We start from the raw sequence: 17101 nt of genomic DNA on the forward strand, positions 1-17101 counted from the left end.
CACACTTTTTTGTACATCAACATTCACACGAGGTACAAGAAAATAGCATTTATTGAATTCATTTAAATAGATTCATTTTGAAAATTTCATTGAATTAAATTTCATTAAAATGGGAGATTAATAAGATTGAAATAGTGTAAATAGAGAATTGTATTTGTTTGAGAAGGGTGTAGTAGAGAAGGACAGAGATATAAACAGCTAGATTCATGCTACTGAGAAACTTTGTAACATCTTTAAGAGAAGTAAAGATGGGTGTTTATGTGCCAGGCCTGCAGAGGAAACTGCTTTCACACCCATTCTGCGCTTGGGCAGATGTCCAGCCACTTCTTCCTTCACGGAAGTGGAAAAGATGTCTTCAGCACTGTGGTCTCATGACACAGATGCTGGGACAACTAGATGGAGACAGTGAGCGCATTCTGGCCCCTGAACTGTGGTGAAAGATGAGGGCAGTGGTGAAGAATAAATAATGACAGGCGTCGAGCATTGCAGCGTGACTGATAACACTGCGTGAGTCTCTTGTAAAAGTGTTTCGAATTCCACATGGAAATGTGGAAGTACATGAATTTAGAGACTGTCATTTGATGGAGCATTATGTAATGTAGTTAACTAAATGAAATCGTAAACCTTCAACTTCCTTGCTTATATGTGTCAGTATGAAGTCCAACATTTTTCTTGTTCAAAACAATCCAGACAGTGGACCGGTACAATTTTTTTAGACATCAAATACTGTATTCAGAACTTGGGGTTTTCTCATTTTTTTACATACTGTTTACTTGTATTGTAATGTATTGCGTGACGTGAACTTAAGAAGAAATAGAAACAGCGCCATCTTCAGTCTTTGTGTGAAGGTGTCACTAAAACAGGAGAACTTAAAATTCTACGTTTATTCCTCATATACATAACCATGCCCAGCAGTAAAATGCTTTTTAGGACCATTCTGTTACAAAAGTTCAAATGACTGTTATAAAACTAGTAGATTGACAATTTAATATCATTTCAATATAATATAATAATTTGTATTATAAAATAAATTATATATTAATTTATATTAATATATAAATAATATATATTAATATATAAAATAATATATATTATAACAAGAAGATAAAGGATCAAACAAATTATGAAAAAGTGATAAAAAGAAATGAAAATATCTACTAAAAAAAATCCCATCAAATACTGCTGAATACCATTCACATCAGGTTAAGTATGCTGCATATATGGGCTATTTTAGTTTGACACAAAGGCAATTCATTGTAAATCCCACAGGAAAACAATGTATCTGCTCGGGATATCTGCTTAACACAGCAAAAAAAATGTGTTAAATTAATATATATATTGTGTATTTCCTCCATTTATATACAAACATGACCTAACTGTTCCATTGTTGTTCGCTTTGTTACAGCCCAATGGCAGAGGAAGGGACTGCATCTTCACAGAGATCGTGCTGGAGAACAACTACACTGCTTTCCAGAACGCTAAATATGAAGGCTGGTACGTGGCCTTCAGCAGGAAGGGTCGGCCCATTAAGGCTTCCAAAACCCGGGAGAACCAGCGAGAAGTTCACTTCATCAAGCGCCTCCACAAAGGTCCACTTCCTTTCCCGAACTCAGACCAGCCCAAACACTTTGAGTTCATTAGCTTTCCACCAACTCGACGGGCTAAGCGCAACAGAAAATCCCACGCTGCTTCCTAACGCCGAAGCGCACAAACTCATGAGACTTTCTTTTAATAATAAAAAGATGCAGCTTTATTTTTATATATTTTCGTACTTAACGGACTTGAAAAAGCCAACGACACTGAATGGATGCGCAGTTTAAAGGGGTGACGTGTAAATATGGTAAGATAGTAAAAGAGAATGTATATATTTAATTAAAATGCTATTTGTATGTGTGCTGCGTGAGCATTCTGTAAAGACTCAATGACATAATGCTCAATATTAAACACAATAAAAGCAATTTGCCTTTAAGAGGGATATAAACGGGAAATAGAAATAAACATCACATTCAACCAAAGATGTTTGACTTTTCCCCATGTGTCTTGAATGGATTGGAAAATAAATGCACAAAGTATGCAGATTTTTTATTTAGCTAAATGTGAAGAAAACCTACAAGACGTTTTCTCAATTCCAAACTTAAAATTAAATTGTGCCCTTGCTAACAAATGTACAACTTTTTATGTTTGTTATTAGCACGTTTATAAATCAACGCGAAATGTATATAATGTATGACACAATGTTTAGGGACAAGGGGGAAGTAAAATATGCATATCTGGGCAATTCCATGCGAATGTCAACCTTACCATGGAAAATGATGTCAACATTTGGTGGTTGACCCATGTAAGGTCTCTCTTAGAGTTTTTTTTAATCATGATTTTAGGTAAGTGCTGCTTTAAGGATCTTTTTTATGTTCTATGAAGAGCCATCCCTTCTCCATGTGTTGGGTATTATTGCTTCTGGTTTGTGCATTTTATTTCACAGAAATCAAGGTTAGTCGCCTCTTAAACACACCACATGTTTATTTCCCTTTTTTAGGTAACAGATGGTTCAATATATTGATAACAAATACATTCTCTGAGAGTTTATATATCCATCAAGTACAAACGGCTCTCTGCTGCCAACTGCTGGTAGACACTACCACTGCAGGCACATGTGTGCTGTTGATCGTCTGTTATGTCTAGAACATATGATTTTTCCTCTGTCTTTTTCTTTTAAATTATATAAATTTATCCTGGATGATGCCCTGCATTAGGTCATTTTGAACTTTTAACACTAAGCATCACATTTGTGTTCTGCATGACTAACATATTATGCTAAACGATTGCAGTGGTAATTTATTTTATTCAACGAATGCATACCAATACGCAAGACGCAATTTATATACTATGCAAACACTATTTGGGTTCAATGTCTTCTTTCTTGGCATATAAATGATCACAGATTAAAAGTCGTATTTATACGTTTAATTGAATAGGCTCTTCATTTTCATCATAAGTTTTGATATGTGCAGGATAATCACCCCGCAGCTGCTGAGAGCAGATATCAGACAGTTGATCCACTTTAAACACCAAAATAATTGTAAGATTCTTATCAGTGATGACTCTGGCAACAAAGTCAGACATGAGTTTTAAAATGCACTAAAGGTTATTTTGAAATAATGTCAGTTCATATTTCTTGAGTTACAGGCATGCACACTTCGGGGGAAAAAACTCACCACTGGCATGTATGCAATTGCTTATGTCTAAAGATTCTACTAATAGACTTAGCAATCTCTCATATAAATGATATCATAATCATTTTTCACCCCCATATATTTGGTTCCAAATTTTAGGTCTTTTTGCCACCTCTACAAAATAAATGGATTGCTAAATTATGATCCGACTGAATGTTCCTTTAATAATATTCCAGGAAAGATGATCCCTGTAATGTAAATACACGCTAAAACGAAGCTTCAATCACAAGAAAATAAAATATCATTATTTTTACTTCAAATGAAGAATAAAATCATGGCCAAACCCAAAGTTTTACATTGCGAGGGCTATCATATTCTAGTGGTCCTTAATGCATCACCATTTTCATCAGACATTTTATTTTTATGTTGTCATTAAAAAGAAAAAACAACGGTAGAGTCATATAGAATTTGGGGAAGGTTCAAAGGTTATCACCCCATGGTGGTGTGTAGTGTAGGCCTATTTCGCCCTCTGGATGATTTGAAATAGATTTTAATAATCTGCACACTACAGTGAGTGTGCTAGCTACAGTAGTAAACCTTCAGTGTAACACAGTTTTATCATACAAAACAGTACAGTAATTATTTGCATTATTTTAAATAAAGCAAATGTGGGCCTACATTTTGCTGACACGCTGTTATGTAGTTCTCACATTAAACGCCGATCAATGAGTGTTGCCATGTTCATTTTTAAGCACTAGAGGGAGCCACCGGTATACATGGCAAAATTGGGCGAGGTTTCATTGCCGAGGCATTTTTCTAACAAATGCTTTACATGCCTCACGGGAAAGTCGTACAGCTGCGTTTGTACAGTGACTCCATAAGCAGTAAAGCACAGCATCTCTTTTCTGCAATTCAATTATATCATTTCGTAGTTTCCCTTACGCAAATAAAATAAATGTTCCTATCTACTGCCACTATATTAAATCATTTAATACATATTTGAAAATATATAGAATCATGCATTGTTAATATATTACAACATAAGGAATAATACACATGGATTTGCTGGTTTTCATAAATAGAATTTGAAAAACACTTCCGATATATGGAAGTATAGTATTTAATAATATATTGCATTATATCTATTTTTGTTTTGTAAGGGGTGGTTTTGATAAGAAGTGTGTGGGTATGATGGTTATCATATAAGATGGTCTTGCTGGTAAAGCTAGAGATTACATTTTGGAAGGACCAGCATCCAACAAATACTGGTTACCAGCGTTTTAATCAGTAAATGAAGCACAAATACAGAAATTGGCACATTTGTGGCATATGTGAATATTTAAAGCGAATAACCTCAGGCCACAGTAATGATGTTGTGTACAGCAGATGTGGAAATGTCGGCCAATTGCAAAAGACTTCCTTACAGAGCATCTCATGGCACACTAATGACCCTTGATCCATATCTAGGTCTTGCTATTGATTGAAAAGATGCAAACCCATCCCCCTACAAGCAATACCCATCCCTTCGCCCATCAGGACCTCAGAAGATCTGATGAAACATTCAGGCGATACAACTGAAATGTACAAGTATATTGTGAGGCCGACCGGTTTTACTATCTGTCGAATCACTGCAGTCAATGTTCTGCAACACACAAACAGACTTCCATCCCTGGTCTTCAGTCCATCACGTCTCCAGGGCCTCGTCAGCATTGACGGTCGAGTAATGCAGAAAGGGGTTGGGACGGTCCGCTTGCATTATCATCAGAGCTCATATCCTGCCAGCACCTCCCTGGAGAGACGGCAGAAGCAAGAGATTCAATAAGATGTGGGCGGCTTTAAATGAGCCTCAACCCCCACAGCTGTGTCGCCGCATAACTCAGTACTACATAGCACACACTGACCGCTGAAAATAAAAGAGATTCTGCGATTTCGATGGCATGGATTCATTTGGGCTTCTTCTTTTGAGCCTAACGTTGATACGACCCAATCCAGAGATAGTTGAATATGAAAGGTGATACTGTGAATGATTGACATACATGTCAATAATTTACTACAATAGAGGTGTACTGCTCATGCATATGCAAATAACCCTCCTGCCATCCTGAGCCTTCCTGCAGCTGTTGAGAGAATACTTCTCTTCCAATACCCGTCTGCTGGGCGTGTGTGACCACAATGTCCAGCCAACATCAGCTGTTGTGAGACCTAGTAAGTGGTCTACCTAGAGACTGTATTTTATGTCATTCTCCCAACTCAAAGGCAAAATCATGCTGCCCTTAACCTCTTCAGCTCTGGTGCATATTTAGCTATTTTTACCTGAATTTAAAAAGGTGCCCTATCCACATACATTAGAGTTCATTCATAAAATGGTCTCATTTTACTGAAAACCCTCTAAATTTTAATGATTAAAAAGAGCTTTCATTTGATAATGTATACCTTACCACCTTTTTACCAAAGGTTTTTACTATAGTAACAGCACATACAGTATATTAACATGTTGTGGTTCAAATACCCATGTGATGTCTCTCTTTAAGTTTTTAAAGCATTTGTTTTATTTTTAGTGCATGATTTTTCATAGTCATATAAGTGCCATTTTTTGGATTGACACATCCTTTACGTTATTCCTGATAAATGGGCACATGAAAATTAAAATATAGTAACTATTTTATGTTCTATGAAGAGGCATCCCTTCTCTATTTGTTGGGTATTATTTCTTCAGGTATTTTAATTCATAGAAATCCTACGTTTGTCGTCTCCCAAAAACCATGTCCTTTTTTGTCACATCCATAACGCATGTTTATATGCCTTTTTAAAATAGAAAACTTGTGCATTGGCTGATATTTTTCTGATGTTTAAACTTTATCAACATAGATAAAAAATAGGATGTGTCATTAAAACCATTAAAAAAATCCTTCTTGTTGTGTGTTTTGGGCAGACACTTACTGTATAGTTTCCATTTAAACCAATATAATTCCCATTACAACCAATAAATCCATTACATTTTCTATTGTGTTTTGGGCGGGGTTCTATTGTTTTTTCTGCAGGGATGTACCTGCAAAAAAGACAAATTTTGTTTATAAATAAAAAAAGGCAATTTTATAAAATATTTCTGCGCTGTGTATCATAGCAGATAGGCATACTTGTATCCAAAGAGATCACTTCACGTTTTGTCTTCGTGTACAAAACTATGTTTACATGTAAGAATAAAATTGTAGCTATATGAATGATAAACAACATTAAAGATGATGTTTTTACTTTTATAGGGTGACCAAACGTGCCAGACACTTCCTGGTGGGTCCTTTCGGGTGGGTCCTCCGGTGGTCGCGTTTGTCCACCGCATCAGGTTCTTACTTTTCAGTTAAAAAACATCATAAATAAAATTAACATTTATTTCTCTTAAGACGTAGCCTGTTATCGTTGTAGTTTCATTCTTACCTTGAAATACAACGGTTGCTTTTCTTAAAAGATAAACCTCAATGACGTATGAGGTGGGCAAATGCAACCTCGGGAGGACGTATCCGAAATCCTGGCCAGGACGTGTCCGGGAAAAATGGCTCACCCTAATATTTATCAAAACAAATTTTCACTGTGTTGGCAATGGCTAGTCAAGCGTATGCAGAACAAGTATGTTTTTGGGTGGTTTTGAATCATTTCACGTACTGCATCCTTAGCCTAACATGCTAATACAGCATTGTTGGCTAAACCAGAAGGCTAATTTACCGTGGCTTGAAAATGCCAATTCTTTTCTGCGTTTCAGGACTAAATGTCTCGATTCTCAGTCATTTACAGCATGCGGCGCAGAGGAGTTGCTGTCTATATGTACAGCATTCGCAAAAGTCTCGTGTCAGGTTCCGTTTGAATTGGGATGCTGTGTTATGCAATGCATGTAGGCTATATGTTGATGTTTTCATTCACTGATTCTGTCCCTTTAAATCTGTGGACATGTCTGTTTCACAAGCACGGCCTCGCCCTGAGTTCAAACAGCAAATGAGAGATGAATTACTGCATTGTTCTCTTGCCATATAGCCTCCCATTTTACACCGATTCTCCTCACTGCAAGAGGGACATCACTATTTTAGTGGCCAATTGCACTTCTAAGCCTTCTATGTGACGTCTAAGCAGCCAGTGTCTAGAACAGCTGCTCCATTGAGGGAATAAGGCTATGACTCAGGCTATTGCTAAGAGCTAATGCTGTGGGGGGATGGGCGGCTTTACTGTATAATGGGACCATCCCTGAATAGTGAACAACACTATAAGTGCATCAAGCTCTTACATCACGCTGAGGTTTTACTGCATTGTGTACAGTGGTGGACTGCAGATAATGACATAATGTTCATGTTTATAATGGAACCTGATATCATCCTGTCGGCTCTTTGTGAATTTCCTCTCTGCTGTAGATGCTCAATGCGAGACAGCTGTTCATATGCAATATATTTCACACTGAAACTTCAGCAGCATTATATTCTAGCTCCATAATATCTGATTCGTCCAATTTACTTGCACTCACACGCTTAAGAGTACACAATAGGGGTGTTTGTGGAACAATATATGAAACTCAAATCCACTTACGACTTTACATTTTTGTCATATTTTTGCATTGCGTAACAATCATAATTCGTGTTACTCTGTCCTCTGTATGGTATAGGTTTTTAGTTTTGAGTTTTGAATTCTGTCTTAGACTTTTACAAAAAGTGAATCTAAAAAAATCTCAAAGTGCTCTTTGACCTAGCAGGACGCTGGTGCTGAGTCAGGGACAACAGGGACGAGTGACAATCACTCTCTCACCTCAGGTCATGAATTGGACATTGAAGAAATGTCGATAAAACCAAATCTGGTCGCTGTAATGAAAGCTACAATGTCCTCATATGGCTCTAAGCTGTTGTTATCTACAGCAATTCACACACTTAAACAGAATAATAATCACACCTTAAAAGTTATTTTGTGTTAAAAAATTAATTTAGCAGACAAAAATGTTGTTGTAGCTGACCAAAAGAGAAATGGTGAGCGAGTGAGGATCGAAGGATGAAAAGGCATGACTTCTTCTTTTGACACAAGTGCAGTCATCACTAAAACAAAAGGAAAGTGTTTGGTAAATGAGCGTGCTATCTTTGTACATTTTGAAAATTGTTTGTGAGCGAGGCTAGGTGTGGAAACAGATGAGGGTGCGTTCAATTAATGTCTCTGGGCAATTCCAGTGTTATGGATGTGATATTTTCAGTCAAAACGTGAACTATAAACTCTCAAAGAATGTATTTATAACCAATATATCGAAACATCTTATTATATTTTCCAAAACCACCGTTGATAGAGTCCAGACATCCGAAAAATATCAGTCAGACCTTTCTGTTTAAGATAAGGGAAATATGACAAAAAAGGACACACATTTTTGAGATATGATACTTTGTAGGAGTTCTGTGAATTAAAATGCACAAACCACCAGCAATAATACCCAACAAACGGAATAGTTATATTTGAACTCTAATGTAACCACATATGTAGGATAGGCATCCGGACAAAATCAGTTGACCACAAATCTGAATATTTGAATGAACGTGCCCCTGGAAATCAGTGATTAAAAATAGAGCAATGAATATTTGTCAATACTGAAGGCAGGTAAGTGAAATATTCACTAAAAATAGTACATGTATACATTACAACTATTTCAGTGTTGTTTTGTTACATTCTTACCCAGTTTTATTTCCTTTATACCTTTTAACGCACTCCACCCTCCTTTACTCACACATTGCCTGAGAAACCATTTACTTAAACACTCTTAAGCATTCAAATGAGCGTATAGCTGAGCTCTTTGAGCCTCATCCTTAAATAAAGCTTTTAAGACAAACATGCTAACTTATGTTCTATAAGGCTTTAAACTTCAAATGCTAAGACTCATAAAAATCAAAAGAACTTTATTAAACAATTATGACTCATTTAAGTGGATAATTAAATCTGTTAATATGACTCTGTCCCATTCACTGTAACCAATTGTTCTTCAATTGCAACAATTCGGTGTATTACTCAGCAGCCTTTGATTTGTCTTAAATACAATTGTACAATAAGTTCATGTATGTTGTAAATACAATGAGACACACTTCAAAGAACTCAAATCACAAAAGCACCAAAGTGCCATCTGCTTCTGCAACTATATCTGCCGCCTCATCTGGTCAACCCGGTTAAACCCCTGAGGCCTGAAGCCTTTATGCGTGATGCAGAGGACTGGGGCAAACCTTCATTCTCTCAGTCTAAGTCACAGCAACTGTGTGCCAGGCCTGATTATATTACCGTGCATTCTTTCTACTGTAGTCAGATTCATTTTTAATAATCCAACTAGTGTGCTGTCAGTGAAAAACAAAATCTATCAAGATACACATGCATGCCATTCTTCATTTTGATTAAACTAACTTTTAATAATGCAAGGATTTACGTTGACAAATCATGAATAAACATCATATTGAAAATATGAACATAAAGAAGCCTCTTACAATGAAATCTTCCACCCTCTCTGAATTCTTTGTCAAGTGGGCACTGGGCGGAATTTATATGACCATAGTCAGAAAATGCAGGAAGGGGCTGGAGAGACCAATACTAGGCAATATGTTTAAAAAACGTCAAGCCAAAAGAGGCCTGTAACACAGGTAAATGCAGAACAAATGCAAAACAATGTCAAACCATTTGCCTATTTTGTTTTGCGGACACTGGAAATGAAATCTGTGCTTTTTTGTTAAACATTTTGTATTTATTGTTTGTGATGATGACTCGAGGTTGCTGCTATTATATTTTGATGTTGTCTTTAAACATTACTTCTTGTTTTAAGAAGGAAATATAATGGCTTGAAACTTGACTCCTCTTCCTGTTATGATATTGAGCTGTTTTTATTGCGCTTTTGGCAGAAAGCCTACACAGTGACACAGATAAGTTCTGCATAATAAAGATGTGTTTCTCGATTTACGTCTCTTTATACGTGAACTTCATACCGAGACTTTGCATCTGCGGAATGTCAACTTTTTTTGTCACACAACAAAATAATTGTTGCTTTAAGAAAATCATACGTTGACATTAAATGTGATTGATAGTAGATGAGGACCAATCGACGTGTTCTCTCTTCGTTGTGATTTGACAGAAGGAGACCTTAGGGCGGGCCTTCAAACAACCATCCAATCAAATCTTAAAACATAGTGTCGGGGCGGAGCACAGGCAGTGTATTAATATGGGGGAAGTCTGCACTTTCAACCCAGTTGAAGAAAGAAAAGGGTGTATTACTTCTTCTAATCCATAAACCTTCTGTAAGAAAAAATGAGGGAAATCGTGCATCTTCAAGCCGGACAGTGCGGTAACCAGATTGGCGCTAAGGTCTGCATTTTGACTCTTACATTTGCTATATAATTCAAATAATGTATTTTTTAAATATCATGGTTTTGCAGTGGTAACGTTAATGTTATGTAGTTTTCTTTCGAGCGACAAAGGTTCTTTGAATAAGTTTTCCTGTTTATTAGCAATTCAGTGTCAACGATACGAGCAGTTGAACAAAGAGCAGTCAGGTCGTTTTTGAATGAGAGCTTAGTCCGCTATGTGCTTGCTTATTTCAATTATTTATTACATGTTTATTAATCAAAACGTATTAAAAAAGTAGACAAACAATTTTGACCATTTATTGTCCAAAGTAAAAGCTTTCGTGCCGATTGTTCATTTGTGTCGGTTTCTGCCGGGAACTTCCCTTTGTGAGACGCACTGCGACAAAAGGAAGTGCTCAAGTCTAAATGCTTTCAAGACTTTATACTTCTCAAATGTGATCATCTGGGCTACATAATGCTACCAAAATAACCCAAAATCCGTTTGATTCAAAAGGTCTATTTTATTTTTGTTTAAATCATTTCTCAAAAAAAATCGATAACGCATTAACGCGCCCCAATTTGTAGCGGAAGTGACGGATTGTCTTGTGACGCAGGCAGAATTTTCAAAGAGCGCGCGGAAGATGGACGACAGCCGACCGATGTGCCTACCGCGCGCGCGCGGCTTTTCAAATTATGAATTTAAAAATTAAGCGCCTTTGCTTTGTTACAAATATGCGAAATAAACACGTACCAGACGTACGTATGCTATTTATGAAATGCATTAGTCCAAACGTTTGCAAATTGACAAGCTCTCGTGGGAGTTTGAGAAGAACTGGCGCCTTTTGTATGAGCATGTGGAAGCACAATGCGCCTTGTGTTAACATATAAACCAATATTTCACTGCCCGGTTACGCGATCATCTGTCCCAACGTAAATCGATCAAATTGTAATCGAAGTAAAAAAACAAAGGGTTGCATATTTTACCAAATAATGATTCCCACGCTTTTTGACCGTTAAATATTTTATTTAAAAAATGTTTTCAGACATGTGATGACTCAAAACAACCTTTTAACACAATATGGTAGGTTTAATAAGTCTGTAAATTTATAATAAGGTTGTCAATTTTGTTTTATTGCCAGGTTTTATAATGAACTGTTTTTGACCATAGGAATAGTATTTAATGCATTTTATTTATTTTAGTTCTGGGAGGTAATCAGTGATGAACATGGAATTGATCCCACCGGCACTTACCATGGTGACAGTGATCTCCAGCTCGATAGAATCAATGTCTATTACAACGAGGCATCAGGTACATCCCCAAATAAATACCAGGCGCGTTTATAGTGCGATTTTGCTTGAAAAAAAAAAAGAAATTCGTTTCTCCATCCAAATCCTTTGTCATGTTATTTTAGGTGGCAAATATGTGCCCCGTGCTGTGTTGGTGGACTTGGAACCTGGTACCATGGACTCCGTGAGGTCCGGCCCCTTTGGTCAGATTTTCAGACCAGATAACTTTGTTTTTGGTTAGTATCGTTCTCATTTATATGAATTTTCATACATTTGCATATTTTAGAGAAGGAAGCTTCATGTTTTGACTTTGTTACAGGTCAGAGTGGTGCTGGTAACAACTGGGCGAAAGGCCATTACACAGAAGGAGCAGAGCTGGTGGACTCAGTCCTAGATGTAGTCCGCAAAGAGGCAGAAAGCTGTGACTGCCTGCAGGGCTTCCAGCTCACCCACTCTCTCGGTGGAGGTACCGGGTCCGGCATGGGTACCCTGCTCATCAGCAAGATCCGCGAAGAGTACCCCGATCGTATCATGAACACCTTTAGCGTTGTGCCTTCCCCTAAGGTGTCCGATACTGTAGTGGAGCCTTACAACGCCACACTGTCTGTCCACCAGCTGGTCGAGAACACTGACGAGACCTACTGCATCGACAATGAAGCTTTGTATGACATCTGCTTCCGCACCCTCAAACTCACCACACCCTCGTACGGTGACCTCAATCATCTCGTCTCCGCCACCATGAGCGGCGTGACCACCTGCCTTAGGTTCCCTGGTCAACTCAACGCCGATCTGCGTAAGCTGGCTGTCAACATGGTGCCCTTCCCTCGTCTTCACTTCTTCATGCCTGGCTTTGCTCCTCTCACCAGCAGAGGGAGCCAGCAGTACCGCGCCCTGACCGTTCCGGAGCTCACGCAGCAGATGTTTGACGCCAAGAACATGATGGCTGCCTGCGACCCACGTCACGGCCGCTACCTCACAGTCGCCGCCATCTTCCGTGGCCGCATGTCCATGAAGGAGGTGGATGAGCAGATGCTCAACGTTCAGAACAAAAACAGCAGCTACTTCGTGGAATGGATCCCCAACAACGTGAAGACTGCTGTCTGCGACATCCCACCGAGGGGACTCAAGATGGCTGCCACCTTCATTGGCAACAGCACGGCCATCCAGGAGCTCTTCAAGCGCATTTCCGAGCAGTTCACTGCCATGTTCAGGCGTAAGGCTTTCCTCCATTGGTACACGGGTGAAGGTATGGATGAGATGGAGTTCACTGAGGCCGAGAGCAACATGAATGATCTGGTGTCTGAGTACCAGCAGTACCAGGAGGCCACTGCAGAGGAGGAGGGCGAATTCGAGGAAGAGGGAGAGGAAGAGCTGGCTTAAATCTCTTAATATATATGTGTGTTTTCCTGGCTGTATCATTTTGCTGCCATTTAAGAAAAATCTTTCCAAAGCTCCTTGTTAGTTTTTTTTCCCTTTTAAGTGGTTTCACTTCTGTTTTTGCCTCTTGTCTGTACAGATGTCAATAAAAGGCTTTTTCTTTTGTTAAAGGACCAGAGTCTTTATTTCGCAGCTTTTCACCCGCAAGGGTAAAGTTCACAGTTAAATACTGGTGTGATAGATTCTGGTTAAACCGGTTTCGGCTTCAGACATCAATGGTCAAAATAACATGATCATGCTGTATGTGTGTCAACAGTACCAGCCATTGTTTACTTGGCTGCTTTTGATAATAAAGAATGCTTATGAGTTTGGGTTAACATGTAATCTGATAAAATAAAGCATATTTGCCATGTTGTCCCGAGGGGAGAGTTACGAGATCTGAATCTTGGCCCCAACCCAGAGCTCCCCATCCTCAACTGGGATAGATGCCAGCAGAGAGTTAGGCGATGGGGTGGAGTTGGGATGCTGCAAAAACTGTTCTACTTACCACAGTAGGAACAATTCCTTTATAATTTCTTTGTCCTGTTGAACCCCAAAAAATATATTTTGAAGATTGTAGGAAAGCAAACAGTTTTGTGGCACTTTTGGCCACATTGGTTGGATTACATTATCATGTTCCACCCGAACTTGATTAAATAAACTTTATAAAACAAAATAATACAAATATCAGGAATTTCAGGTGCTTTTGCAGAAGAAATTCTCTTATTTGGTATGCTGCTTTCATGTCCCACTTTAGTTCGTATTTTAGAACTAAAGTTGAATTTGGTAAAGAGATTCTTGTATTAAAACTGATTGAGATGTACTAAATCTACTCCGTTGTGTCCTGATTTATGTTTTCAAGATTTAAATGCTTACTAGTAGTCGAACAGAAATATTAGATTGTGTATTTTCAGTACGTTTATAACTGTAAATATTTAGACGTAGTTACAGGGAATTTTATTCCAAATATATTACAGCCACGCCCATCATATATTCAGTGTCCTTAATACATTTTCTCAGTAGATGGCGCTGTGGTCTAAGTTTTCCTTCTTGTCCATACAAAGTAGCTTAAGATCCCAACACACAGCAGGAGTAGAGACCAGCAGCACACATTCTTCACTTGATCTTCAAGATTTTGCTTTTCTCCAAAACGAAAGACAAAACCTGCCTGAGAGCAATACACAAACAAATAGACAGTTTATAAAACTGTTATCTTAAGCACAATATACAATCATTAAAACCCCACAATGATTTTCGGTAGAGAATTATAATGTACTATGTAAGGAATAAATGTTGCTTTCTATATCCTTGGAGCTATAATATAAGATAAATTAAGGGACAGGTTACCCAAAACCTTGGTCACATTTAACATTTATATAATTTACAAGTTGGCATTCAGGAACATCTGAAAGCAGGTGTCAAATACAAGACTAGAAGACCTACTTTCCAGGGCATTTTCTACACATTCCATTATAGCTCCTAATTACTTTAAGAAATTTCTATATAAACTGCCATTTAAAGGGATAGTTTACTGAAAATGACTAAACCTGAATGGCTTTCTTCTGCAGAACAGATATTTGAAAGAATGAACAACATTGGCCCCCATTGAATTACATTGTATGGACCACTGAGATATTTCTCAAAATATCTTCTTTTGTGTTCCACAGAAGAAAGCAAGTCATACAGGTGTTGGACGTCATGAGGGTTAATAAATGATGACAGAATATTTATGAACTATCTGCTTCAGCAAGGTCTCAGAGCACCACATGCTTACCAATGGCTTATAAAGAGACCCTTGACACTCACCCATCCTCCTTTATTCCTAATTTCCGGGCAGATGACCCTCTCTACGTATCTGCCCACGCACTCCTGAATCTGGGGCAGTACACCGGACATGCCTCTCTCCTGGCAGTGTAGCGCCAATTGGCCAGCCAGAACAAACACGGACAGCACGGCACTCCAGGCGAGATCTCTGCGCCTCGTAGGTGCAAAGTGCTCATCCAGGATAGATACTAGCACCTGGCACGCGGTATGTTCTGTCACGTCCTGGAAGACGCGCGGCCAGCGGCGGAAGAAGATGGGGAAGCGGGTGAGCAGTTCATCTCCCGCGTGACGGAGGGCAGCGGTGACTCGGGTTGGTGCTGGTCCGGGTGAGACGCCAGGTTCGGCCGTTACATAGTTGATATAGTCATAGGCCATCAGATAGGCCTCACGCACCAGTGGATCAGGGCTGTTCAGGCCTCGGCCAATCACGGCGTCATCCGACAGTCCCATAATGTCAAAGGTCTGCCCTCGACAGGCAGTTACAACTATAATGTCAATGAGTCTCTCTTTAGCGCCCTCTCATTTCAGATATAAGTTGTTTACATGAACTCCTGTCAATTATATTCCTCACTCAGGACTGATGGTTCCTGTAAATGAAAATAAAATTTTGATGCTTTAATTCCTTGCACATTTAGAGTACACACACTCTATTCCACATTTAGGCCTGTATGCATACTTTTAAATGATCTGTTAGCCTCAGCAACTACAAGATCACCACTCATAGCAAATATTGAATCGGACACACACACACACGCCACACAGCGTTCATTGACTTACCGTTCTTGCAGTTAGATGTGAATCATGCCATTAGTAAACAATCAGGATTAGCTAACAGCTGAAAAAAGTACACTGTACAACTGGAATAAACCGAAGTGTGTGTTGAATGTGCATGCTGTCGTTGACTCCGACTATATTTAGCTTCCTTGTCTGTAACAGATACAGAAGCCGAAACGTATTGCATGCATTTGGGATGGGACACTCACACGCTATAAATACTCCTCAACATGCTGACGCTTACAGACGAGAACTGCTATCCGCCTACAAACCACTCCCAAAACTCTCCTTCTCGCCATAACTTGTTGGACCCAAATAATTTGGGAGCTGTCATTATATCATATGTTCACCCCTGTGGCTCTAGGGCAAAATGTTAAAAAGTTGTTAAAACACCACCTACTATGTTTGAGTGTCAACCAGATACTTGCATCATTTTTCCGATATTATCGATCGTGTAGTATTAAATTGATATCAATAGTTAAAGTTAATAAATCATGATCCATAATAGGGGTACTTTGCTTTGTAATCGTGCTATATCTTTGAAGGGTTACTTATATCGTTTCTATACAGTATATTTAATTTGGACGTTGTCTTTTTTCACCTATATATTGTTTTTGCGAGCTAAAATCTGAATCGACAAAGCAATGCTACAGATGCAACTGCTTTCCTGGTGATAACAGAATTTTGTTGCACATGATTGTAAACTAACAGCCTTAATAAGAAAAAATGCGATGGCTGTAATATCCCCATGGAAATGAAGTTTATGTAAATAATTCTTGGGGTTTTCGTGTTGCATAAATTCAAGGGTTTGAACATGTGAAATGATAGGGAAATGATACCTTTAATCAAATGTATAAAATTTTGCACTTGAGTTGTTATTGTCATCAGTGTCTGTTTTGGTGCAATACAAGCTAAATCCAATAGATGGCGCTGACGTGACGTACCCTGTTAAATTCACATGTGCCTTGACACGAATTAGTAAAAAACGAGAGCGGCAAAAATGAAAAGTGTGTACCGAATGTTCCGTGTTTAACGAAGAATGTACAGCAACAAACGTTATCAATAGCGGACAGATGGCGGTATGTCTAATTTTCTATGAAAGTATTGACGTTTTAAACTCTACAACTGGCTTTTCTCCTTTTCTACAGAATAGTTAACTAGTTAGCAATGTACTTTGGATGATGCGCTTTGGATGATGCGCTAAATGTCTCACAGTGGATCTGAAATAGCAGTTGTTCCAAATACCCAATTTTTGTTTGTATATTACACATCTGTTTTGGTATTTATATATATATATATATA

The 17101-nt window shown here is 38.4% G+C and overlaps 3 protein-coding genes across 5 annotated transcripts in view; 2 read left to right on the forward strand and 1 right to left on the reverse strand.

Moving 5' to 3' along the window:
- Positions 1–3032, forward strand: part of fgf17 (fibroblast growth factor 17) — a 40948-nt gene extending 37916 nt beyond the window's left edge. For both annotated transcript variants that reach the window (XM_057356532.1, XM_057356533.1), the window contains one exon: positions 1406–3032. In XM_057356532.1, the coding sequence (XP_057212515.1) occupies positions 1406–1696 (291 nt within the window). In that variant the 3' untranslated portion in view covers positions 1697–3032. The remainder of the gene's footprint in view (positions 1–1405) is intronic.
- A 7357-nt stretch (positions 3033–10389) lies between these two features.
- On the forward strand, positions 10390–13332 carry tubb2b (tubulin, beta 2b). Its single transcript, XM_057356076.1, has 4 exons — positions 10390–10517; positions 11699–11807; positions 11911–12021; positions 12105–13332. The coding sequence occupies exons 1-4, from the start codon at positions 10461–10463 to the stop codon at positions 13163–13165; spliced, it is 1338 nt and encodes a 445-aa protein (XP_057212059.1). The 5' UTR covers positions 10390–10460; the 3' UTR covers positions 13166–13332.
- Positions 13161–15969, reverse strand: bcl2l16 (BCL2 like 16). 2 transcript variants are annotated; one of them, XM_057356078.1, is made up of 3 exons: positions 15803–15969; positions 15008–15612; positions 13161–14369 (listed from the first exon to the last, which is right to left on the reverse strand). In XM_057356078.1, the coding sequence occupies exons 2-3, from the start codon at positions 15473–15475 to the stop codon at positions 14238–14240; spliced, it is 600 nt and encodes a 199-aa protein (XP_057212061.1). In that variant the 5' UTR covers positions 15476–15612; positions 15803–15969; the 3' UTR covers positions 13161–14237. The 2 variants fall into 2 exon arrangements, with proteins under 2 accessions (XP_057212061.1, XP_057212062.1); XM_057356079.1 differs by having other exon boundaries at positions 14257–14365.
- Positions 15970–17101: the final 1132 nt, after the last annotated feature.

This window comes from Triplophysa rosa, linkage group LG17 (genome assembly GCF_024868665.1).
Source record: "Triplophysa rosa linkage group LG17, Trosa_1v2, whole genome shotgun sequence".
NCBI lineage: Eukaryota > Metazoa > Chordata > Actinopteri > Cypriniformes > Nemacheilidae > Triplophysa > Triplophysa rosa.

Coding starts and splice junctions, on each gene's coding strand:
- tubb2b (XM_057356076.1), top strand. CDS start 10,461: ATGAGGGAAATCGTGCATCTTCAAGCCGGACAGTGCGGTAACCAGATT. Junction 10,518..11,698: donor GTAACCAGATTGGCGCTAAG/GTCTGCATTTTG, acceptor TATTTATTTTAG/TTCTGGGAGGTAATCAGTGA. Junction 11,808..11,910: donor CTATTACAACGAGGCATCAG/GTACATCCCCAA, acceptor ATGTTATTTTAG/GTGGCAAATATGTGCCCCGT.
- bcl2l16 (XM_057356078.1), bottom strand. CDS start 15,475: ATGGGACTGTCGGATGACGCCGTGATTGGCCGAGGCCTGAACAGCCCT. Junction 14,370..15,007: donor TTAGGAATAAAGGAGGATGG/GTGAGTGTCAAG, acceptor TATTGCTCTCAG/GCAGGTTTTGTCTTTCGTTT.